The sequence below is a fragment of the Hyperoodon ampullatus genome (assembly GCF_949752795.1).
Source record: "Hyperoodon ampullatus genome assembly, chromosome: 9".
NCBI classification, from domain to species: domain Eukaryota; kingdom Metazoa; phylum Chordata; class Mammalia; order Artiodactyla; family Ziphiidae; genus Hyperoodon; species Hyperoodon ampullatus.
In genome coordinates, this window is record NC_136922.1 from 66,193,773 (window position 1) to 66,218,676 (window position 24,904).

General features: G+C 40.3%; 2 protein-coding genes across 2 annotated transcripts in view; one reads left to right on the forward strand and one right to left on the reverse strand.

Moving 5' to 3' along the window:
* NPSR1 (neuropeptide S receptor 1) overlaps nt 1-24,904 on the forward strand; it is a gene marked incomplete at both ends in the record, with an annotated part of 109,414 nt that overhangs the window by 31,492 nt on the left and 53,018 nt on the right. The window lies entirely within an intron of this gene.
* Nucleotides 12,083-12,559, reverse strand: LOC307057961 (SUMO-conjugating enzyme UBC9-like; the record flags this gene model as incomplete). Its single annotated transcript, XM_079711250.1, has 1 exon — nt 12,083-12,559. One exon carries the CDS (start codon nt 12,557-12,559, stop codon nt 12,083-12,085), a length of 477 nt encoding a protein of 158 aa, XP_079567376.1.

The following is a 24,904-nucleotide window of genomic DNA, read 5'->3' on the forward strand; positions in this document are numbered from 1 at the left end:
AAGTCCTCAAAGATTTAGGCAGAACAAAATTGTTTACTTACAATACCCACCGTAAACCAAGTATCAGATCATTAGAAGAAGACATCTATCATCTTAAGGGATAGTTTGGGGGCTCAGGGATTTCTTAGGCTTCCAAGCTACCTTTACTGTATGAACATAACAAAATGACAAATGCAGGTATACATTTGTAACCAAACCAAACTTGGATCCACTTGCCTGCCTCACAGCCAAGCCAATCTACCTACACCAGGTTGTGGTGGAGGAAACTGCAGCATTTATTGCAGGTGCCAAGCAAGGAGAATGAGCAGCTCATGCTCAAAAGACCCAAACACCCCATGGCTTTCAGGCAAGGGTTTTTAAAGACAGTGTTAGGGGAGGGGATCATAGGAGCATGGCCATCTTATGGACCTTCTTCTGACTGGTTCATGGTAAGGTAACAGGGTGGTGTTTCAGTAATCTTAATTATCAACCTTCTGGTTCCGACCAGTCTGGGTTATACCACCATCCTCCACCTGGGCAGTGGCAGGGGTCTTCGTTCCTGCAGAACAACTTAAAGATACATGTCAGATTGTTATATATATATCCCTTGAGGAGGAACTATTGCTGAACTGTTGATCTTGACTGCTTTTCCTTTGTTTCTGCATTCCCTCACTTCCCTAATTAGTAACTGGTTGAGTCTGGTCTTTGGAACTCAGGGAAGGGCTGGGAGACTAAAGCTTTTTTTCTACAAACAAGAAATGGGGGACATGAGGGGCTTTTGTACCTGGGAGGGCCCCACAGGTTCCTGCTTGGTTTCACAGTGGTGTAAAAACCATGGCCTTAGTATTGAATATTTAAAAATATATGTAAATGTTTTCCACAACTAGTGGAGATTTGGAGCAGAATTAAAGGCCTAAAACTGAAGAAGTCATTCATGTACAGAAGTCCTAAAATTACTAAAACACAGATATTCATAAATAATTGGTACATGTGGTTGTAAACTGAAAACATGTATAAAATATTATACTAGAAAAAGGATATATATAAATGTACATACCCTTTAGCGCAACAATTCTATGAGTAGAAAAATTTCCCCCAAGCCATTATTTAAGGATGGTATAATGGTTTCTAAACAAGGATATAATTTACAGTGTTAGTTACAAAATGAAAAAAAAAATAGAATAAGAATAAAACAGTGGTGGCATTGGTTATATAAACAATAATTTATATCTACGAAGAAATAAAATAGAACAATGTAGATAATGTCCATTTATAGGGTAATAAGCTGTGATATTGTTATGCAAAATATGGGTTCACTTCTTGGTAGGTGTCAAGCCAAAAGATATAACCAAGCCAAAGATCGGGAGAAGGAAGGATTTCTTATTACTTGCAGCAAGTAAGGAGAACACAGAGACTCTTTGCCAAAGCAGTGTCTCCCCAACAGCAAAACTGGGGAAGTTTTAAGCTAAGGGTACATGCATATTCATGAAGGGGCTTGGGTGGTCCACTGAGTCCAAGCTTTAGTTGATAGAAGTCACGAGGGTCAGAAAACGTCGATATCATCATTCGTTGGGTTCCGGTTGGTCTGGTGGTTGAACACTTTAGGATAATCTTTACCATTAAAACAAAACTGGGAGTCTTTAACAACTGATATATAATCTTTGTTATTGCTTCTTCTTTTGCCTGATAATAGTTGTTTGTTCTTTTGTTCCTTTAAGATCATTAATTACTGAGACGTGTTCAAGGGCAAGCATTGTGGCCAGGCTTAGATCACAAAATGGTTTAGGCCCAAAATGGCTTCTCTTATGTCAAGAAAGCCACGCCTGGTTCTCTTTCTCCAAGGATCCCCTGTCCTGTTTGTTTACAATATGTTGTCATGTTAAAAAGAAAAAAGCAACTTAAAACCCAATATTTACAGTATAATTCTACTTTAGAAAAAAAATATATGCATGTAAATAGAAAACAAATTCTAAAAATTTCTGCAGTTGAATGTTAGTAGTTGTTATATCTAGATGGCAAGATTTTGCATGCTTGTTATTTTCTATTTTATCCTAGTTTGTTTGGCTCATCTGGATTTTCCAGTTTTTCTGCAAGTTGCATGTAAGCGATTTAAATAAGGCTGTGACATAATTAGATTTTCAAGGGTAGAAACAGGATTGCAGGGCCAATATAAGAGGCAAAGTTATTGAAGCAAATCAGATGAGAGATGATGGCAGCCAGAAGCCAGGAAGTGGCAGTGGGAATGGGCAAAAGTGGGCAGACTTGAGTGATTCCAAAGACAAGAAATGATGAGCTTGAAGATTGGTTACTTATGGGAGTGAGGCTGCAGATACCTACAGTGCAGTAAGAAATCATGCTTCCTTGGAGTTTAAAATAAGGATGAGTCAGCCAGATGGAGAGGGAGGGAAGGCCATTTCAGCCAGAAGTGTGTGTCCCATTATTTGACCTGTCTTCCCAGCCAAATTGCAAACACACCCACCAAAGTTGAATTAACATTTTCAAAGGGAGAGGAAAGCATAATTCCCTCTGGAAACTCTGAGCACATTATGTCAAAGTGAATCCATCCATCCTGGCTATAGCAGTTTCCAGACAGGCTGCCCAAGGCTGCTTTGCAGAAAAGGCTTATTCTGTGCTGAGCACCTCATTTACACCTGAATGGAGAACTCCTGAGAATCCTGGACCAGCCAAGCACAGCACAGTTACTATTTCCAGAAAATTTTCATTTGACCCCAATGACTTACAATAACAGAACAATGTCCCATTACCCAGTAATAATCACTGTGACCTTCACTGGGAATGGTCCTTTCCCACAAGGACCTGATCCAAAATACCATCCAGCAGATGGGAGCTCCTGTCAGAACATGAAGATCCATCACACTGACAGGTTCTCCCTGAAGACCCCAAGTGCCAGAGGATTTGAACAAAGCATCCTTTTATATGCAGGGTGAAGGAGGCACAAATTTCTAAATGGCACACAATACAGTAGCCTGTAATTATCTATTTTTAGCAGAATTTTTAAGTCAATAGGACAGGTCAATGGGATTTCCATTCCAAATCTTCACTGAAGTTCTTTATCAAAAAAAGACTGTTTTTCACTTGACCTGTTCAACATTTCTTACCAGAGATAATTTCTAACAATAATAATGATAATCATAATGAAATAATATGAATATTTCTTAGTTTGCCAGACCCTATTACAAACCTATCTCATTTTATCTTTATAACAATCAACATGAAGAAGGTAACAATTTCTACAGATGTCAGGGAGGAAATTTGTCCATTTGATTGAACCAAAACCCATCTACCTCCCACACTGAGGAGTTAGGCTTTTATTTTAAAGAATATGCTGTTATCAAGAAAGACCTATTAAACATTTGCTTTGACCTTTGCCTTCAAAGTCATCCAAACCTGAGTTACCGGCTGGTTTCTCGAAAAGTGTAATTAATGTTGACTTTTCTTTTCACCACCTTCGGCATAACTAGTATAAAGGAAAACCTCTAAAATAGGATAACCATATTGCCACAGAAACAGATTCAGAAAAACAAACCTGAGAATGCTAGAGAAAGGAAACATATTATGTAAGTTTTCCCTTAGAGTTTGGCAGCCTTTGTTCATAGTTGGCTATAAACTCATTTAGTTCTACCAATAAGCCCACACAACTTTACTTCCTGACATCTGTTCTCTCCTCCCATGATCTGGAAGTTTTCTTTCTTCTGATAAGTGTAAAACATTTGTGGGGATAAGATGTGTTCAGAAAGGGACAGAAAGCAGACAGCCTGGTTCAATAGGTGTTGGTGGGGGGGATCCCAGGAAGCTGGATTTCTTTAAACAACCCCTTCAAAGTTTTCCTTACCCAAGTGGTTTTGGAACAATGTTTTGAGAATCTCGAGTCAGGTATTTGGTGGTGGTATGCACATAGTGGTTAGGAACATGGCATCATAGGGTCCAGAGTCAAATCCCAGCTCTTTGTGTCACCAACTGGGTGAAGGTGGCAAGCCAATTAACTAAGTCTCAGTTTTCCCATTTATCAAGTGGGTGTGATAATAATATATGTAAATTAATGAGCTAATATATATATGCAAAGTGCTTAGACCAGTGTCAGGATTAAGTAGGTAATCAATAAGTGGAAGTAATTATTATTATCATTATATTATATGAAACGTTAGATAGTAATATAGTATGCAGTGAAGCCCTCATTTTCTTGGACAGAACTAACTAAGAACAAATCCCCATATGTCTGTTGCCCATGGAGTTAGGTGAGAGAAATGTCTAATGGTAACACACAACATGTGTTATCAAGCTACCCAAATTAATAATCCAATTAAATTCCACTTTAAACAGGAACAAAAAAGGGTGGGGACCTCTAAACCCCTTCTCAGCACAAGCTCTCAGAACAGTAGACTGCTGACTGTCACCAAGGTGACTGTAGATACAGCTTTCATAACCATTCCTGAAATCACTCATATTCCAAAAAGAGAACATACTTCTAAGAGTAAAACTTAGTAATTAAGACACTCAGCCAAAAAAAGACATCACAATACATATCAGAACACCCATAATAACACTTTTAGAGAACTGACTATGTCCCATCAACTGTGCCATGCCAAATCCCCTACTGGAATTAGCTCATTCTATCCTGACAGCCACCCTAGGATGAGTGTTGGTTTGATCTCCATTTGTGACTGAGGGTACTGAGGACAGAGAGATTAAGTAAGTATTTATGCACCTCATGGAGAGTAGACCCAGGTTAAACCCAGGATGACACATCCCAAAGCCTGTGCTCCTAGTCAGAACCCCCACACAGAACTGCTCATGTAGTCAAGAGAACAGTAGTGTCCCCAGAATGTGGGTAAAACCCAGTGGAGAGGCTGTTTAGTGCACTATGCAAGCTAATTGTTGTCACCAGCTTGTTAATGAACAGGAAGTGGGTCAAGATAATGAGAAGACAAGCCACAGACTGGGAAAAAATATTTGCAAAAGACACATCTGATAAAAGACTGTTAACCAAAATATACAAAGAACTCCTAAAACTCAATAGTTAGAAAAAAGAAAAAAACAATTTAAAAATTGGGCAAAAGACCTGAATAGCCACCTTACCAAGGAAGATATACAGATGGCAAATAAGCATATGAAAAAACACTCCACATATATCATTATGGAATTGCAAATTAAAACAACAAGATACTGCTTTACACCTATTAGGATGGCCAAAATCCAGAACACAGAAAATATCAAATGCTAGTGAGGATGTGGAATAACAGGAACTCTCATTCATTGCTGGTGGGAATGCAAAATGGTAGTTTCTTACAAAACTAAACATACTCTTACCACACAATCCAGCAATCACACTCCTTGGTATTTACCCAAAGAGCTGAAAATTTATATCCACACAAAAACCTGCACATGGATTTTTATAACAGCTTTATTCATAATTGCCAAAACTTGAAAGCAACCAAGATGTCCCTCAGTAGATGAATGGATAAACAAACTATGGAACATCTACACAATGGCATATTATTCAGCGCTAAAAAGAAATGAGCTATCAAGCCATAAAAAGACGTGGAAGAATACTTAAATGCATATTACTAAGTGAAAGAAGCCAACCTGAAAAGGCTACATATTGTATGAATTCAACTATATGACATTTTGGAAAAGATAAAACTATTCTAAAACCATTCTATTCTAAAATTAAGCTGGAAAGAGTAAAACGATCAGTGGTTGCCAGGGGTTAGAAGAGAGGGAGGGATGAACAGGCAGAGTGCAGAGGATTTTTAGGGCAGTGAAGCTATTCTGTATGATACGACAATGGTAGATTCATGTCATTATATACATTTACCAAAACCCATAGAATGTACAACATCAAGCGTGAACCCTAATGTAAACCATGGACTTTGGAGGTTCATTGATTGTAACAAATGCACCACTCTGGCGGGGGATGTTGATAGGGGGAGAGATTGTGCATGTCGGGGGTAGGGGGTATATGGGAACTCTGTACTTTCCTCTCCATTTTGTTGTGAACCTAAAACTGCTCTAAAAAATTAAATCTATTTTTTTTTAAAAAAAGAAGTGGATGCTAATCTTCAACACGTGCAGCTTTTTATAATTCATTTATAAACAATGATCTCCAAGTGGGGAAAGACTCATGTTCATCTTGTTAGCTTTTTAAAAATTTATTTTGAAATAATAATAAATTCAAAGGAAGTTACAAAAACAGTGGGGTGAGGTCCTCATACCTTTTATCTAGTTTCCCCAATGATGTTTGTACAACATTTTGCATAACTCTGATACAATATCAAATCAGGAAACTGACATAGGTAAAATGTGTGTGTATAGCTCTATGCCATTTTGCCACATATGTAAATTCGTATAACCACCACCACAATATCTTGATCAAGTGCCGACTAAGATATTCAATAAAGATACTATTAAAGACTCATTGAATAAACAAATAAGCAAGTGGCTGAGTGGATGATTGAATGCATGAGATAAATAAATGGCACATAGATCTTATTTGAATATAGGGTCAGTCAATCTCACAAATCATTTTTATTTTTATAAAGTCTTGATCTGAGGGTTGTTTATAAATGCATGGATTGGAAGCACACCACCACACTATTAAGAGCCATTTCAACTTGGCTAATTGAGCCTACGTGTGTTTCGTTGCCCTCCCCCAAAACATTGTTATTGAAATAATATAACATAAATATAGGGGGAAATATGTACATATATATATATATATATATATATATATATATATATATCCTTGATGATAGGAAAGAGTGCTATCCATGTGGTAAAAAAAAAAAAGAAGAAAAAATTGAGACTTTCTTAACATATTCAGAGCAGCTTGTGGGAAGGAAAAACAAAACCCTCCTTTGTAGCAAGTAGAAGGGATACCTGTCAAGAATCCATTCTCCATCCCAGAACTCAGAAAGCCAAGAGATGGGGCAGTGTCTCAGCCCCTGACAAAGTTCAAAAGCTCTAGGTGGAGCTAGTGCTCTGGTCTTAGTCTCCAAAAATAACTGGACTTTGATCTGGCCAAAATTCTCCCTCAACTCTTGTCTGCTCATCTAAGGTTTTTCAGAAACCATCCAAGTATCTGAACAAAAGCGACAGCATCTCTGAAGAAATACTCTCAGCTCCAAATTTGATGTTATGAAAGACCCTCAGGAAAAACTCCTCTGCTGGGCTTGAGATCCCTGACAACTATATCCACTGTTTTTCTTCTCACAGGAAGCCCATCGGCCTGAAGACTGTGGCACTTAACCACGGTTTCTATGGGTCACTTCTCAGATAAGCTGCAAATAGGAGCAGAGAGAGAACGTAAAATTTCTCATTACAGCTCTTTGTTTAGAACGCATTTTTGCTTGCTTTTTTAAGGAGAGTAGAGAAACTTGCTCCTCTGCCTTCCAAGAGAAAACTGAAAGTTAGATTCGATTTCAGAGTGTGCCCACAGTTTCTGACCTAAGGATATTAATCAGGGTGTCTTAACCCCTCCCACCTACCCTTTGCAAGGACCATCACCTATTTCCCCCATTGGAGGCTCAGTTCTGAGTAAAACACTCCTAAGCACATCATCCTCTCCCTAGGAGCCTTGTCAGCCCCAGGATCCAGTCTATGCAAGCATCCCACCTGCCCTGGAGTTGTGGCAGTGCGGTGATCTCTGGAGACTTCCACTTGAGAGGGAATAGAGGAGGAGCAAAGCCCATTGACTGATCTCTATTTGCCTCTCTGTGTCCTAAAATCTCCATCTCCTTGTGAATAAAAGAATCAAAGTATGTTCAATCCCAGTGAAGAGCTATATCCCTGAACTTTACAAGACTTAAACATCTTGAAAAAAATAGAACAACCTCTGATAGAAAAATCAATGAACACATACAAAGTTTCTGTAGTTCAAAAGGAAACTCTCTAAGGAATTTAGCTAATACAATCCAATAAGAAGACAACAGAATAAATGGTGTAAGTGAAAAAAAAAATGAGTGAAATTATCAGTTTGCAAATGATGTGACTATTTTAGAAGGAAACACAAGATTGTTTGGAAATCCCATTGGTCCTAATAAGAGATTTAATTAAAGTAACTGATTATAAAAACAACAAATATAAAAAGCAATTAGCTTTTCTATATACTAGCAATAACCTATTAGAAAATATAATAAAAAACAAAAGATTGCATTTTCAATAACACAAAATGCATATGAATACACTTTAAAATAAATGTAGTGACTTATATGAAGAAAATTATATCAATATAAGTTAACTTAGTGACATTTTTTTAAATTTAATAATTGAAAATCCATTCAATGTTTCTGGTCAGAAAAGTCCACATTGTAAAGACTGCAATGAAAATTGTGGTTCCATGCAATTCAGATGAAGACTCCAATTGGATTTTTAATTTTAAAACTAGCAGATACTATTTTAAAGCACATCTGGAAACACATATTCTTGATATTTTTCCAAGAAATTTATAACAAGGGAAACAAGTAAAATGTAACTGCTCATCTTGAAACAAGGCCATGTTGGCTTAAGATTTAAAAATGAAGGAACAGAATGAAAAGCTGGACAAAAATCAAATATACATAGGACTTTAGGAAATAAGAAAAATGCTTTTGAAGTGAACAAGGGGAAAGAAAGGTGGTTGAATAATCAGAGCAGGATGTGTGCTCCAGCAGATTAGCCCTCCTGCTTTCCTGCACATACTTAACTCTGTGCTGCCTGCAGCCCTCTGTGCTGGCTTGGCCCTCTGACTTGAAGTCTTCCCCCGAAGCTATTCCTTGTCTCTGCTCAGTGTTCCCTCCACAGAGAGGTCTTCCTTGGTCTTCCTAACTAAAATAGCACCCTGTAGAGGGTTTAAGGGATTTGGGGGTTGATCAATGAAAAAGATGTGACCACTAGGTACCAGTAACACACACAAGCTTTATTTAGGTGCCGCTTTGACAAGTTTGCATGTGAGGAAGTCCCTCACAGCCAGACTGTCAAGTGGCCACAGTGCAGGGGTCACCATTCAGAAGGGAAGGAAGGTAAGGTGGGAGTGAGATCAGAGAGGGGTTTATGTGTCTAGGTGATGTCATTCAGCAGCACAGCAGGGAGTCTAGGTCATGAAGTTCCAAAGTTGACAGCATCTGCTTGAGGTCTTTTTAGTCTATGGCTATAGCTATGGCTATAAATCTAACAGATGTTGGGCACAGTTTTTCAGGGTATACAAAACAGGAAGGCTGTCAGTGGCTAAAAATCTGCTTATATGGGCTATATATAAAATAATTAGATGTAAAAACTTGAGTTGGTGCCAGTGCGCCTTTGAGCTAACGGATCTCAGTCTGCAATGAAGAAACAAGTAACCTAGGAGCTAATATACAGAGACCATCTTTGGCTTATTTATATAACACACTTCCACTCGATTCAATGTCAATACCCCGCTTGATATTTTGTTAGAGCACTTATCCCTCTGTGCCATTATAATCTATATTATTTGGTTTCTGTGTTTTTATCTGTTTTTCTCATTACAATGTTAACTCTGTGAAGATAGAACTGTGTCATCCTTATACATCGATGTTTCCTCAGTGCCAAAAAATTGAGTGTCTGAACAGAATGGGTACTTAAAAAACATTTGCTGGAGGAATGAAGAAAGGAAAGGAAGAAAGGAGGAAGCCATACTAAGAAAAGCATCAAAATAGAGTTAAAATTCCAACATAAACATGAAATTGTTTTTAGGAAAAATATTTCAATAATTAGGGTGGGGAAGAATTTTTCTAAGTGGGACATCAAGGTAGAAATTATTAAGGAAGACTAACAGATTTGAATTCAAAAATATAAAGCATAAAATTTAAATTATGAAGTAAAAATTTTTTAAAATAAAATTATAAACTAATTTAAATATTTACAGTATAAGTAGTATTTGCATAGCTGATAGAGAGTTGACATACTCACCAAATAAGGACTTCCTACAAATCAATAATAAAAAGAAAAATACCTAATAGAAAAACAAACACAAATATGTGAATAGGAAAACACAGAAAGGAAATGCAATTCACCACTGTCTATTTTAAATGTTTAATGTCATGAACTAAATAAATGCAAAAAACAATAACAATGAGATGCCATGTCTGCCTACTAAGAAAAGAAAGTAGGTTTCAGGAAACTGGTACTGCATCAGGCCATTTCTATTAAATACAATCTGAAAAGGTATCAACAAAGATACCTTAGAAAGTGTTTATCTATGGGTCATGTTTTGCTTTTCGATACTTTTTAATTTTTCATCATTACATATTACTTATGCAATAAAAAAGTAATTGTACATTAAAAATGAATAGTTAGGGTAAATCCCTGGCTCCTAGAGTGGGCCAGTCATGGAAAACGATGTCCCAATACTGAGAACGGCCTAGGTCTGTTGCAACTTTGGTAGCACAGTGGAGAGGGTGATGATTTTCTCTGCTTTAGATGAAGGCCAGGGGACGAGAGTTAATTCTGCACAGATGGATCTTGAAGTCTCAGCAGAGGTTTTCCAGGTGCCCAAAGGAGGAATGGATTGTAGGCAGAATAGAATGTGCAAGAAGGAGATGGGCACAGGACGGCATGGGGCGCAGTAACAACTTGAATTCTCAGTTTCCAGAATTCACACTTGACACTGAATGTCTATCAGGTAATAGGGCTCAGGTTGGAGTTCACCTCACTGGTTATGGGTAAGAGACAGATTTTTTGATGAAATTTGCAAAGCGAGGGTTAGTAAAAAGAGCACATTTCCCTAATGTCTTACCTCGGGGAGTGCTGGGACTGGCCAGAGTGTACCTTCCAGGGGAGGGACCCAGTTTCCCTAGTTGCTCACCTTTGTTATTTATCAAGGGATAGAACAAGTTTATCAGTGGGGGGAAGGGTGTGGTGGTGGCAGAAAAAGGGCCTCGACCACTAGGCAGTCTGGTGTAGAGGTCAGTTGTTTACCGCAGTTGTTTAGGAAAGCCAGCTGCCAGCTTGAGACCCATGGGAGTTGAGTTCAGGTGCAGTCCCACCTCTTGACCTGGGGAAAACCCACTGTCCCCACTGGCTCATCACCTAGGCCACTCGGTGAGAATTCCCAACTTGCTTTTGGACTATTCTATTTATCCGTAACAGAATCTTAGGGTCACTTTTGGACTATTCTGGTGTCCATACATTTCACTGATTTTAATTTCACTGAGGCTGGATTTGACTCACCCATGCTTTAAGGGTAGTGTGCAGAATACATCACAAAACTAGTGCCTGAGGTTAACTACATGCCCAGCAGTCACGTCTCTATTAGACGTCTTTTTGTGTATTTGTCAGCACATACACATACACGCTTATGATACAAGGCTGGTCTTTTGTGAAAAGTAGCCACAAAACTACTTTTTTGTACTAACTGCCAATGCTAGGTGACAGAGAGTGAAGGGTTAACAGTTCTTGGACAGAAAAGAGAAGTTCTAGATAAATGACAAAGAATTGAAATATTAACCCATGTTATCGGTTAAAGTTTGATAACAAGGGCAACATTTAGAAAGAGGTAAAGGGGATCCATGAAACTTTTTTTTTTCTTTTTAATAAACAGCTTATTTACTCTAAACAGCAACAGAGACAAACGCCATATAAACACAAAAGAAGTGCTGCGGAAACGCGACGCTGGCTGACTGTGGATCTGAGGCTCCTAAGCAACACAAGCCGGGCTCTGGGAGAGGAGGCGGCGGGGCGGGGCAGGTCTGATTTTCTGTTTCGTGCAGCCAGCTGAAGGCTAAGTGCAGCTCTAGACGGCGTGAAGCATGCCTGCATCCGCGAGCAAAGGAACTAGCTCCTTGGGACTCATTGAAGTATAAAAGTTTATAATTTTACAGCAGTTGAAATACTGACATCAATATTAAAATAAAAGCAAGTTTTACATAACAATCAAGAATACAAAAGACTGAAGGAAGAGACCCTGTATGGAAAACTGGGCGATTCAGCGAGCCGAGACCGTACCAGGGGCGGAAATGGAAAATGGCGCCCGCCGAACCCTCCCCTGGTGACCAGTAACTGTAGAGAGCAACGTTAGATTTGCAAAAATGTTGTAAACAAGTTCTTGCCACACCAGTCCCTTCCTTTTTATGATGCCACGGGTCGCTGCTTATGAGGGAGCAAACTTCTTGGCTTGTGCTCGAACCCTTTTCTCGTATTCCACTCTGTTTCGGCAGTAGATCGTGTAGGCCTCTGCTTGAGCTGGGTCTCGGATATTTGGTTCATTTAGAAGTTCCTGTATTCCTAATAAGATGTGCTTAATCGTGATGCCCGGCCTCCAGTCCTTGTCCTCCCCCAGGATGGACAGGCACACTGTGCCCGAGGGGTACACGTTCGGATGAAATAATGGCGGTTCAAACGTGCATTTCGGAGGTGAGGATGGATAATCGTCTTTGAACAGCATCCGTAGTTTAAACGAGCCTCCTTCCCACGGAGTCCCCTTCTTCCCGGGAATGGCGCACTCCCAGTTCATGAGGTTCATCGTGCCGTCGGGATTTTTTGTTGGGACGGCCACAAAACCGAACGGGTGGTCTTTTCTCCAAGCTTTCCTCTCCTGGGCGAGTCTGCTGAGGGCGATCCCCAACATGTTTGCGTCCCTCGGGCGGCCGCGGCCCGGCGAGGGAGGCGGACGGGGAGGCGTTGGCGGCGTTGGCGTTGGCGTTGGCGTTGGCGGCGGCGCGCTCCCTTTGTCTCGGGACTTCCCTCACGAGCCCCCATGAAACGGTTTTAATGATTGCCTGACTAATTCAAAAACTGCTCATCCAGTTAGAGATAAAATAAATGAATGATAAAATGGTGATTAACTTAGAGTGTTAGTAGGTGTTTGTACAGGAACCCCTGCCCAGCAAAAGTGCCATAACGGCTTTAAATAGTATATGTTGAAAAATAAAAGTTGGTTGGAAATTTTAAAAATATATTTTTTCCTTGCAGAATGTGGATAATAGGCCTTTGTGAGGTGAGGTCACCTTAATCACACACCTCTGTACAAATGTGGATTCTATAAGAATAGTTAACATCATTCATCATTCTTGGTTAGTGTTACTGTAGAGATGTAATGCAATATTGTGTGGAGATTATTTTCATGACAAATATACTGTGATTGCTATTTAAATTACCTTAGTCCTGCATTTATAGAGTCACGGAAGTCACAAGTTTTTCAGTTATAGAAAGAAATTATGTGACATTCAAGAAAACGGAGTTTCACAACTGTCTTGAGATATTTCTGTCTTAGAATATCAAAGACTACGTTGGTACCACTTCAGAACAAACTGGGAGGGGGAAGTCACGGGAGATGATACTGAGGAGATGGGAGGTGGGAAGCCGACCATGAGTTGAGTTTCAAGCCACGCATAGGGATTAAGTCGGAAGGCTCACAACCATAAGAGTGATGGAATCAGATTGGTTCTCCTGGAAACCAATCTCACTGAAAGATTCCCCTGGAAATGGACAGACAGATTGGTAGAAGACAAACTGGTAAGAAACCAGACTGGAGGAGTCAAGGTAACAGCTTAGGAGACTATTTTCATTGTCCTAAAAAGATGATAAGGATCTCAAATCCAGTGGTCCTTAACCCTGGTTGGATCACAGAGTCAGCTGGGGAGCTTTGGAAACTATGGATTCCTGAATACCATTCCAGATCAAACACATCAGAATCTCTGGGGCATCACTATTTTTTTAAGTTCCCCATATGATTCTGGTACAAGATGAGAAGTGAGAATGCTGCTCTGAACTATGCAATGGCAATAGGTGTGGATATATTCAAAAAACATTTAGGAGATAAACCTTCATGATGGCTGACTGATGGAAATGGAGGAACAGGAAGTGTCTAACTTCATGGTGTAGGTCTTGGACAGCTTGGAGGATGGGGAGGCACTTATTAAGATGGAAAATATGGAGAACTTCTTGAATATATTTCAAGCTTTGAATACACGTGTAGTCTCTTCAAAACCTAACCTGCCCTACAAATCTACAAACTTGGAGTGGCAATCAGCAAAGAAAGCTTACATAATTTGAAAAATAATTCTTTGCTAATGTCAGGAAAATTATATTCTTTCAAATGTTACAAGAAAAATATGGCTTGACTATAGATGCCTGTTCTCAACGGAGATCTGGATATTGAAATAGCAACATCTCATTGTGAAGATTTTGCTGCTATCTGAGATTAGATTTATCATTTCTTTTCTTTAAGACTGAGTTGGAGTATCTCATCAGAGGACACTTTCTCAGCAAACTGGTCTATATGGCTATGAAGTTTCAGAGCAGTTCTTAGATTTCAGTCTTCTTGAAAACCCATGTCCACCTGCAAATGTGTTCTCTGTCAACTCCTACTGGTCTTACCTGTTTTTCTCTTGCTTGTTCCCTCATTTAATGGTTGTATTTTTCCCTGCGAAGGTATTTCTCTCAGGCAGGATCTCTCCACAAGGAACCCCAGCAGCATTAGGCTTACATTATCCTTAATGCTAATAAACAATCACTATGACAATGGAGTAGACAACTCTGATTGGGTCATGAGTCCACACTAGGTGGCGGGCATGGAGTCAATACCACCTAAAGCATGTGGATTAAGGCCTTCTCTGGGAAAGGTAATTGAGATATTGTCATCAGGAGAAGAAATATAGGTAGGGTAAGCAAAACAGTAAAACCTCAGTGAGTCTCTGACTTTCCATTTCCCTGAGCCTCACCATGGCTGGGTGATTCACAGGAATAATCCATGGTTTACTGCGTTCCCTCCCCAGTCTCCACGCATACCCATGTGTGGAGGCAGAGATGGTCGTGCATCATGGGGAGGACCTGGAAGTTTCAGAGAAAAGACTACCCTGGAGGTTGAAGCTAAAGTGAAGGCCAACTTGTTGTGCCATTCATGGCAGGCCATCCCTCTTGTTTCTTATCCCGGAGCCCTGTTCCTCTCCTCCTTCTTGCTGACTTTGATAACTGAATGAGTGAATAAATGAATGTATATTTGGGTGCCACACATATGGTCCCTACAAACCCCATGCCAGCCTTCCTTCTTTCTTCCAAAAGATGAACTGAGTGATTATTGGAATAAAAGAGCTGGAAAAGTGAGAGCTCTCAACTCCAGACCCAGAGAAAAAAGAATGGGGCTTGTGAAAAGTAATGCTTAATGAGTTAATTTCCAAAAGCCTAAAACAGAGCTTTAAAAATGTTCATTTCTTTTTAAACAGTGGTTAAGGTTTTGATAATCTACCCTGAGGAGGTCATATAAAACTGCTGATAAAGCTTTTTGCAAAGGAATTTTGCAAAGCTATTTATAAAGTAGAAAATTGTAAACAAATTAAATGTCCAACTTTGAAAGAACAGTTAAATAACATATGCTACATCCTCTCAAAGAATATAGTTTACCATTAAAAATAATTTTAGTAATAAATTTATAATAATTTTGAAAAAATCTCCTAAATAAGTGAAAAGCAAGATAGAAAATTATATATGCACAGTGAACTCCAGCTATATAAAAAAGTAAAGACTTACATGGAAAAATGAACTCAAATAACTGTTGTTTTTGGTGATGATAGAATGTATGATCCTCCTCTTCCAACTTTCTACTTTTCTTTAGTTTCCGTATTTTTGGTAAGCATAACCAATGTTCAGTTCTCAATCATCTTGATTGACCTGTCAGCAGAATTTGACACAGTTGATCACTCCCTCCTCCCCAAAAAACTTTCCAAACTTGCCTTCTAGAACACCATACCCTGCTGGTTTTTCACTCACCCATTGGTCCCTCCTTCCATCTCCTTTCCTTGCTCCTCATCTTCTCCCTTATCTCTTAGTGTTGGGTGTCCCAGAACTTGGTCCACAGATCTTTACTCTTGACTAGTCACACTTCCTTAATGGCCTCACACAGCAGCATGACTTTACGTACCATCTATATGCCAACAAGTCTCCCACTTATATCTCCAGACTAGTCCTTGCTCCTGAACTCTAGACTTGAATACGCAACCCTACTATACATGGCTGCAAAAAGATATCTCAAACAATTCATGTCCCAAACTAATTCCTGATCTTCCCTTCCCAAACCTATTCCATTTGGGTTCTTTCTCATCTGTACCAGTCAAGATTTGGTCTATAAATCAGAGTTACTCTAATTATTATAGGAATCAAGGGATTGAGTAGATAACTTGGTGCTTTCCTAAGTGTGAGCAGAGTTACAAGAGTGAAGATCAAGAAGACTGAAGCCAGAAGATCAAAGAAATACCTCCAAAGCTTGTGGCTCTTAAATGTTCTTTGGGGAACTGCAGCATTTCTCAGGGTCTATGCCAAAGCTCCCATCAACTGTCTCAACTGCAGAAGCAAAGCAGGCTCTTCCAGAAGCCTGAGAAGCTATACACCTTGCAGTTGCTCATACATCTGCCTTCTATGGCTACTGACAATAACGGCCTCTCTTCACTTTTCCTTTTCAAATTTCGCATTGAAAAACTCTAACCTGGAACCACATAGGGAAAGAGAATCTAGAAAATATGGTTCCTAGATTCTTCTCCATCATGCAGAGGAGTCCCCTAGAAGTAGACAGACAGGTCAAAACAAACAACCACAGCTCTTTGAGAATAAGGTTTGTCTTGCTGCCTGTGGCACTAGCAACCTGCACCAGGTGTGCAGTGTCTTTGTGGCCACTGTTGACCTGGGGAGTGGAGGATGGCAAGTGGGCAATTTAAAATTTTGTAGCACTCTCTTACTACAGTGCACCAACTTCTTTCTTCACTAAGCTTTCTCCTGGTTGTTGTAAGTTATTTACTATTGGGTTGGCCAAAAAGTTCGTTTGAGTTTTTCCGTAAGATGTTATGGAAAAACCCGAGCGAACTTTTTGGCCAACCCAACGTATTCCAGAGTTCTGTAGAAGTTGATCCTGACAGTTTTCACTAGCGCATTAGCTGCTGGAATGATGGAGCACTGGAGTTCCCTACCCTGTCATGTTCAGCAACATCACCCCCACCTTTTTTATGTTCTTAAGTTAGATACTTGGATAATTTGGCTTCACACTTTCCTCTTTTCTATTATAGGCATTTAGGCACCATAAGTATTTGTCAAAAATGCTTTAATTTCATCTCACAAGTCCTGATAGACATTATTTTCATTCTATCTCATTATGATTAATTAATCTATAATTTCTATTATGATTTCTTTCTTGACAATTTTGACAAATTTTTATTTAGAACTTTAATTTTCAAAAGTACCAGGCTTGTCTTTGTTATTATTCTCTAGCTTAACTTCTTCTATGTTTTAAGTTTTATGAAATTGGATGAAACTTGACATACAGTGTAATGCATAACATTTTTAGAATGTGCCATGTGCCTTTGAAAATATGTGTGCTCCAGATTTGAGAAGTATCATTAATTATTTACATCACATCAAGGTTGTTTCCTGCATGATTCAAATTTCCTCTATCCTTAGTGATTTTTTTATCTACTTGATCTATAAATAACTAAAAGAGGTTGCTAAAATCTGCAGTTATGGTAGTGGATTTGTCAATTTCTCCCTGCAGGTTTTTTTTTTTTTTTTTTTTGCCTGCATTGGGTCTTTGTTGCTGCGCATGGGCTTTCTCTAGTTGCGGTGAGCAGGGGCTACTCTTCGTTGCAGCGCACAGGCTTGTCATTGCTGTGGCTTCTCTTGTTGCGGAGCATGGGCTCTAGGTGCGTGGGCCTCAGCAGTTACAGCACGCAGACTCAGTAGTTGTGGTTCGCGGGCTCTAGAGCACAGACAGTAGTTGTGGCGTACGGGCTTAGTTGCTCCGTGGCGTGTGGGATCTACCTAGACCAGGGCTTGAATCCGTGTCCCCGGCACTGGCAGGCAGATTCTTAACCACTGCGCCACCAGGGAAGCCAATCCCTGCAGTTTTATTAAGTTTTTACTTTATTTATTCTAACAGGTTTAGAATTGATACATCTTCCTGGCGAATTGAACTTTCAGTCACTACTCAGTAACTCTCTTTGTCTCTAGTAATGCTTTTAAGGATTTTATCTTATATTGATGTAGCTACAGTGTCTTCCTTTTACTTAATATTTGCCTGATATGTCATTTTTATTTTAATATTTTTAGCTTTTATGTTTTAGGTGCTTCCTTTTTCTGCTTTCCTGAGAACAAGTACTCATGTATCTAGCCCTGTGTCCGGTTTGACCACCTGCTCCCAAGGGGTGGGGGTAGACCTCAGGATAAGAGGAACAGGGAGAGCAAAGGAGATGCAAAGAAGCCCTGATCCTTCATCTGGCATCAAAGTGAATTAAATGACCAGGGCTTCTCTCTAGTGTTGGCCTTGGACTCAGATAAAGTTTCCCCATGATCTCTTTGTGTTTGAAACTCTAGGTGTCCAATGAAGAAGCCCTGATCCCCAAGTGTTCTGTTCACGATAAACACTCCATTTGGTTTGTGATTCAAAACAACATCCATTATCTCTGTGAAAGCATTTCCTCTTCCAAAAGTTGTGACGTTGTCTGAAAATAGTACGAGATGTTTTAAACGGGGACTTTTTCAGGTTTCCTGTATCCGAGACTGACATCCTACATTGATTGTATAAAATTCCTAGGCACTATCTTTTTGCATAATGCCTCTTTTCCATTCTCTTTATCATCTCCTCCTGGAACTCCAATGAGATTTTTATTAGACTTTCTCATTCTGTTCACTATGTCTCTTAACTTCTCTTTGATCTACCTCTTTGTCTCTCTCTATTGCCTTCAATTTGATTTTTTCAGATCTCTCTTCAAGCTTACTGATTCTCTTTTCATCTGTTTCCAGTCTCCTCTTTATCATGTTTATTGGGATACTAATTTTAATTATTATGTAATTTTTTGTCATTTCTAAAAGTTTTACTTTGTTCTTGTTTTAATATACCTGGTCAATTAGAGAGTCACTTTTTAATATCATCAAATTTATAATCCCCTGCTTTATTTCTTTTAATGTATTTTTAAATGCTATATAATATTGTTTTTCTGATATTTCCAATATATGAAATCTCTGAACACTTAATTTCTGTGTGTACACAGATGTTTATGTTTGCACAGTGGAGTTTTTCAAACGTCATAGTACACTCATGAGAGATGAAAGTAAAAAAGGCAAATAAAGTCTTAGTATTATTATGAAAATAATTTTGACCCGATAGATTGAGGGTCTCAGGGACCCTTGGGGATCCTCAGATCACACTGAGAATCACCTCCCTAAAGCATCCATTGATTTAAATGAATTCTTTCTCTCCTATGCATCGAGAATTACCCTTGGGACTTGCCCTTGGCACTTTTAGGAAGATGCCAACACTGGGAACACTGAGAAAATGAAAGCTCCAATCATTTTCTCTGGAACTCTGGTTGAGATAGACTGCAAGCAATTAAAAAATACATCATATAGCTATACAATCTTTTTGATTCTTAACCAATGTGTTTTCCCCTTCTCCTCTTTAGAATTTCTATCACTGCATAATCCTCCATTTGGACAGCTATGTCATGAGGTTTTTGCTGCTACAATGAAGGTTTATTAAAGGAACATGAAAACAAAAGTCTACTTCTTGACTTTTGAGTTTCAAATGATTTGGAAGAAAAAATGAAAAGCCAGGCTATGTGGATCTAAGAATGGGAAGGAATGCGGAGAGCATGTGCAGGAGACAGGAGCTTGAACATCAGGGCATTGCTGGGAAGGAGACCTTGAGCCCTGAGCCACCACAGGACAAACATTGCAGAGGATATGGGAGGGGAGATACAAGCTGGCGAAATGCAAGAGGAAGAAGATCTGTGACTCCCTCTACCCGCTTTCTCAAGAGGCAGTCCAGGGAATGAGTGAGGCCCTGGGTTCACCCTCCACGTAGCACTGAAAGTGAGAAGAAATGTGTATGTGGGTATCTAGGCAGAGAGCCTGAAACAGCCACATATGATCTCTGGACACCTGCATTCTGTTGTGGGGACAGAGAATGTATTCTGAGCAACCAAGAGCAGAGAGAGCTGGTGCCTTAAAGGGGTCCTGCAGTTAGAAAAAAGGGAGGCACCACTTTGATCTACTGACAACCAAATGCAAGATGGAGTTGGGGACATCATCTCAGTAGATGTCAATGAGGGTAAGGAATGATGCCAATGACCAGACCCCCCCCCCCCCACACACACAGGACTTGACACTGAATAAGCTTTCTAGAACTTTAAGAGGACTACAGAGACAAGAGAAGGGTAAACACTTAATTGACTGCAATTAAGTTTTGACATCCAGCAGAGTAAGAGTTCATAGTAGCAATTAATTTCAGTTTTAGAAGATGAAGAATGTTATTTTTCTTGTACAACTACAAACAGAAGTGTAACGATTGCTCGGATTCCGGGATCCCTTAGCTGGGTGACAGGTGGGAAGAGATGAAGAGGGGATGGAGGGAAGGGATCTGGGTACCGCTGCCTCGCTGCTTTCTTTCTATGGAGACCGCATCACAATGAGGCTGATCGTGGCTCCAGGAATGTTTACTGTCTGGTTCTGCTCAGCAAGGCTCTCAGTCAAACATAACTGATGTGCACAAAGCCGGGCCTCTTGCCAGCTCATGGAACAAGGGCCTCTAATTCAGAGAAAAAGGAACTGGGCCTCTGCCAGTCATGTACCTTTTATGCTTCATACGGGCATCAGTCAGACCCTGATTTCAGGCTGACAAACCAGGAAAAATAAAACCGTCAGAATGCAGGCAGGCTCTTGATGGGGACTGTTAGCTTGGTAATGGAAGGAAATGTTATTGCTCTAGGCATTTGCATAATATTTATTGATCAAGCCTCCTCAATGCTACTATTCTTCCTGAGAGGTTCTGGCAGTGCAGGTGGACGGTTTAGGCTCACATCACAGCCTCTGCACACTCAAGCTGGGCCACAGTCACTGACGCAGCTCAAGAATGGGGCAGGGAGTCCCAGTGTGACCAAACAAGAGGCAGCCTCCATCAGTGTGAGATTGGAAGTCAAGGTAGCTGGGTTTTACGCACAGCTCTGCCACCACCTCGCTGTGTGACCTTGGGCAAGCTGCCAGCACATTCTGTTCCTCTCTGCTTTCCACACCACCTGGAATCTCTCCATTAGGGAGTCCCTCCTGGACCAAGGTTTGATGCCCCCATTAAAACGAAAATGCTGTTGCGAGAATTAAGTGCCTTTAGCCATTAGCTCCCGAGAATTAGTTTGTCAGTTTGATTTGTTTATAGCTGAGAGCTCTTTGGCTTTGGTGGGCTGACATGGGGGTGGGAGCAGGTGGGAGAAGGCTAAGTGGAGGGTTGGGAATCTCCTGCCTGGGAGTGGGATGGGTGACACAGGGAAGGATCCTAGTGAGTCATTAGAGAACCATAGACGCAGGTGCATCCCTCTCCCTGCGGTGCCTGAATTCTTGACAAGTGAACTGAGGATCTGAGGTTAATCATCTCCTCCTAAGGCAAGCTATTTGGAAGCTCCAAGATAATACAGAGAGAAGACCCTGAGCCCAGCCCTATATTAGCCTGAAGTCTAATGCTCCTCCCAGGTGACAGCCTTGAAGGGAAGGTGTGACAGGCACAGGCTGAAGTCAAGAGTGTGACCTTGAGTCAGTCTCCTCTTCTGGATAAATCATGCCCTATCCCTTCCCTGCAGCCCTAACAACTCCGAGCCCCCTTTGTGGCTGATCCCGGCCTGATGTTTCTTCCAAAGAAACCTCCACCTTCGGTCTCAAGGAAACCTCTCAGAGGTAACGGCATTTACCTGTGGCAGTAAACTGCACGAAACATGGCAAAATGTCTTAAACTGCCTCTGGGTCCATCCATTTACCTCTCCCAAGGTCTCCATAAGCTGCTCAGAATCTCTTCATTCACTGCCTTCTAGCCTCTCTCTTTCCCCAAATTTCCTCCTGAACATTCCAAGGAAAAAGGGAAGAGGGTAGAAAAGGAAGTGAGGAGAAGAAAGGAAGGAAAGCTTACATTATTGAGTCTATTATGTTTCAAACACTTATACCTTTTAATCTTGACGAAGTAAGTATACTTACTTCAGTTTTATCAGGTAGCCACTGAGACCCAAGATGTCTAAGTAAGTTGCCCGAGGTCACAGAGCAATTTAGTGGCCCAAAATGGATTCAGATAGCGACTGTGTCACAGGTCAGGCCCAATTACAATCAAAATAATTCCTATCCTCCTGAGAACCTGAGAGTCAAGCCCTGGGGACTCAAGGGTGGGGCGTTGAATAGGGCAGAAAGTGAGGAGGACACCAGCTGCTCATCACAGTTTGGCCCTGATTATAATAACTGCTCCAATTAAAGTTCAATTTTATCTCTTTAGAAGGTTTCCTTTATATTCCAAATCTGATGAGAAGTTCACATTCTAAAAATGCAAATCTGTTAGAATATTTTAAATTCAGGTCTTTGGTTACATCTTTTAAGACCCTTCCTGTGTTTGCCCTTACTCTTGTGTCTATCTAATTTAATAACTAGAATTTTACTAGCTTTTTGGGGAAATGGGGGATAAAGAAGCCTAAGTTATAAGTCTTATCCATGAGTCTCTCACAATCTGGTTGGAAAGACTAGTAAATTTAATGACATAGACATATTAAATGGTGAGTGACAATATGTGCTCTATACTTCCATACCTTCACATGTGCTGCTCTTACTACCTGAGTGCACTTCTCTCACTCTGGTCTAACAAAGCCCGGCTTATTCTTCAAGGTGCAGAGCTCAAGGGGTACCTCTGTGAAGCTTGCCTTGTACTCTTGGTTCCTACTGTAGCAGATTTCATCAATTACTGCATCTTTTATACCGATATCATGTAATACTCTTTGATATTTTACAGGCCTCCATTTGACACTGGAATGTGAGCTACTTGAGGAAAGAAATAGAGTTTTCTTTCTTGAATTCCCAGCATATGGCATGGTATTTGAAGCTTAGTAGAGAGAAATCAAAAATTATAGACTGATGATTATATAAATAAGTGCTAAATAAAGTGATGGAAATCAGAGACCTCCAGGGAAACCTGATAGAAACTTCATGGAGGGGGTAGAGCTTGCATTGGGTCTTAGAGGATAAATAACATTTGGGGTTGTTGATGCTGTCAAAAGTATAGGAGAAAGCTACTAGCTACAAGGGTAAGACAGAATAAAAGACCAGAAATACAAGAATATCTTCCCAGATGTTTCATGGTGGTCCTGGTTTCAAACATCTCACCCTATTGTCAGACATTGCCAGCTTCAGAATGAGGAACATTGTTTCACAGAGAAGAGGGTGTTATTCTGAATCACAACCTGAGCTGAATGTTCATCATGAACAGAAGGCCTGGGGAGCAGGACTGCCCAATGGGATACCTAGAGTTTTAAACACGAAGAAAGCATAGGATGACTTTATCTGGGGCCCAGCCCAAAACTAGGAAGAAGGCCCAGCCATCTTGAAACACTTAAATTCCCTGTGACAGTTCAAGGAACATTTGTGGAAACCTTGCCAGGTCCAAGAGGGTCACCCAGCATCAGGACCCCTTCTCATCTCCTCTGCTCTACCTGACCTTCTCCTGAGATCTACTATCCCCTTTGCAGCAGGTGGTTGACTGGACATAAGACTAGGTACATCAAAACTTGCTCTCAGACAGAGGATTTTCAGGGCAGTGAAGGATACTATAATGACGGATACTTGTTATTATACTTTGGCGCAAACCTCTAGGATGTACAACACCAGGAGTGAACCCTCATATATGAGGACGCTCTGTACTTCCACTCGATTTTGCTGTAACCCTAAAACCGCTCTAAAAAATAAAGTCCTGGGCTTCCCTGGTGGCGCAGTGGTTGAGAGTCCACCTGCCGATGCAGGGGACATGGGTTCGTGCCCCGATCCCGGAAGATCCCACATGCCGCGGAGCGGCTGGGCCCGCGAGCCATGGCCGCGGAGCCTGTGCGTCCGGAGCCTGTGCTCTGCAACGGGAGAGGCCACAGCAGTGAGAGGCCCGTGTACAGCAAAAAAATAAATAAATAAAAATAAATAAAGTCCTTATAAAATAAAACAAAAACTTGCTTTCAAGAAAGAAGAATAACAATAATAATGCACATAATACATACAGGAGGACACATTCTTATACACTCAATGACTGTCTCTGGATATTCTGTTTGATGGTAACAGTGGCTGCTTCTGAAGAGGGGACTGAGTGACTAGGAGTCAAGAGCAGGAGGAGGGTGCCTTTTTATTTTTAGGTTTTATTATTTTGTCAGAATACGAAGTCTAGTCCTGTGCAAGCATTTGCAAGAATCAGCTGATGAATTTTCACAAACTGAACACACCTGTGTAACCAGCACCCAAATCAAGAAACAGAGCATTACTAGCTGCCCCCCAAGCCTCCTCCCATCAGCTTCCCATCATCACCCCTCACCTGCACCCAGGGTAATCCCTGAGGCAAAGGTGAGATTTCTCCTGATTCTGTACCTTATCTAGATGGAATCTAGGTGTGTGCTTTGCTGTCTGGCTTCTTTTGCTCAGCATTTGTTCAAGAGATTCATCATCATTGTTGCCTGTAGTTATAGACCATTCACTCTGTTGAACGGCATTCCATTGTATAAATATACCACAGTCGATTTCTCTGTTCTACTAGTGATGGGCATTTGGGTAATTTCCAGTTTAGAGCTATTATGACTATTACTGCCTTGAACATCTCAGACTCATTCTTTGGTGAGACATTTATTTTTATTATTTGTACTATTTGAATTTTTTATTGTGTGTTTGCGTTACTTTTTTTAAAAAACACAGAAAACATGTTTTAAAAACACCTTCTAGGGCATTTTAACTTGAATCAGAGACTTCACTCCTTCCCTGCTGACAAGTAAGCAGAAAAATTAATAACAATAGCTAACATTTATTGAATGCTTACTGAACCAACTCTTTGCAAAACAACAAAAAACCTTTTTATTTTCTCATTTAATGCTCCAAATTATCTGAGCTACAGATACTCTTATTACTCTCATTTTTGACCTATGTAAACTGAGACTGAGGGAGTTTA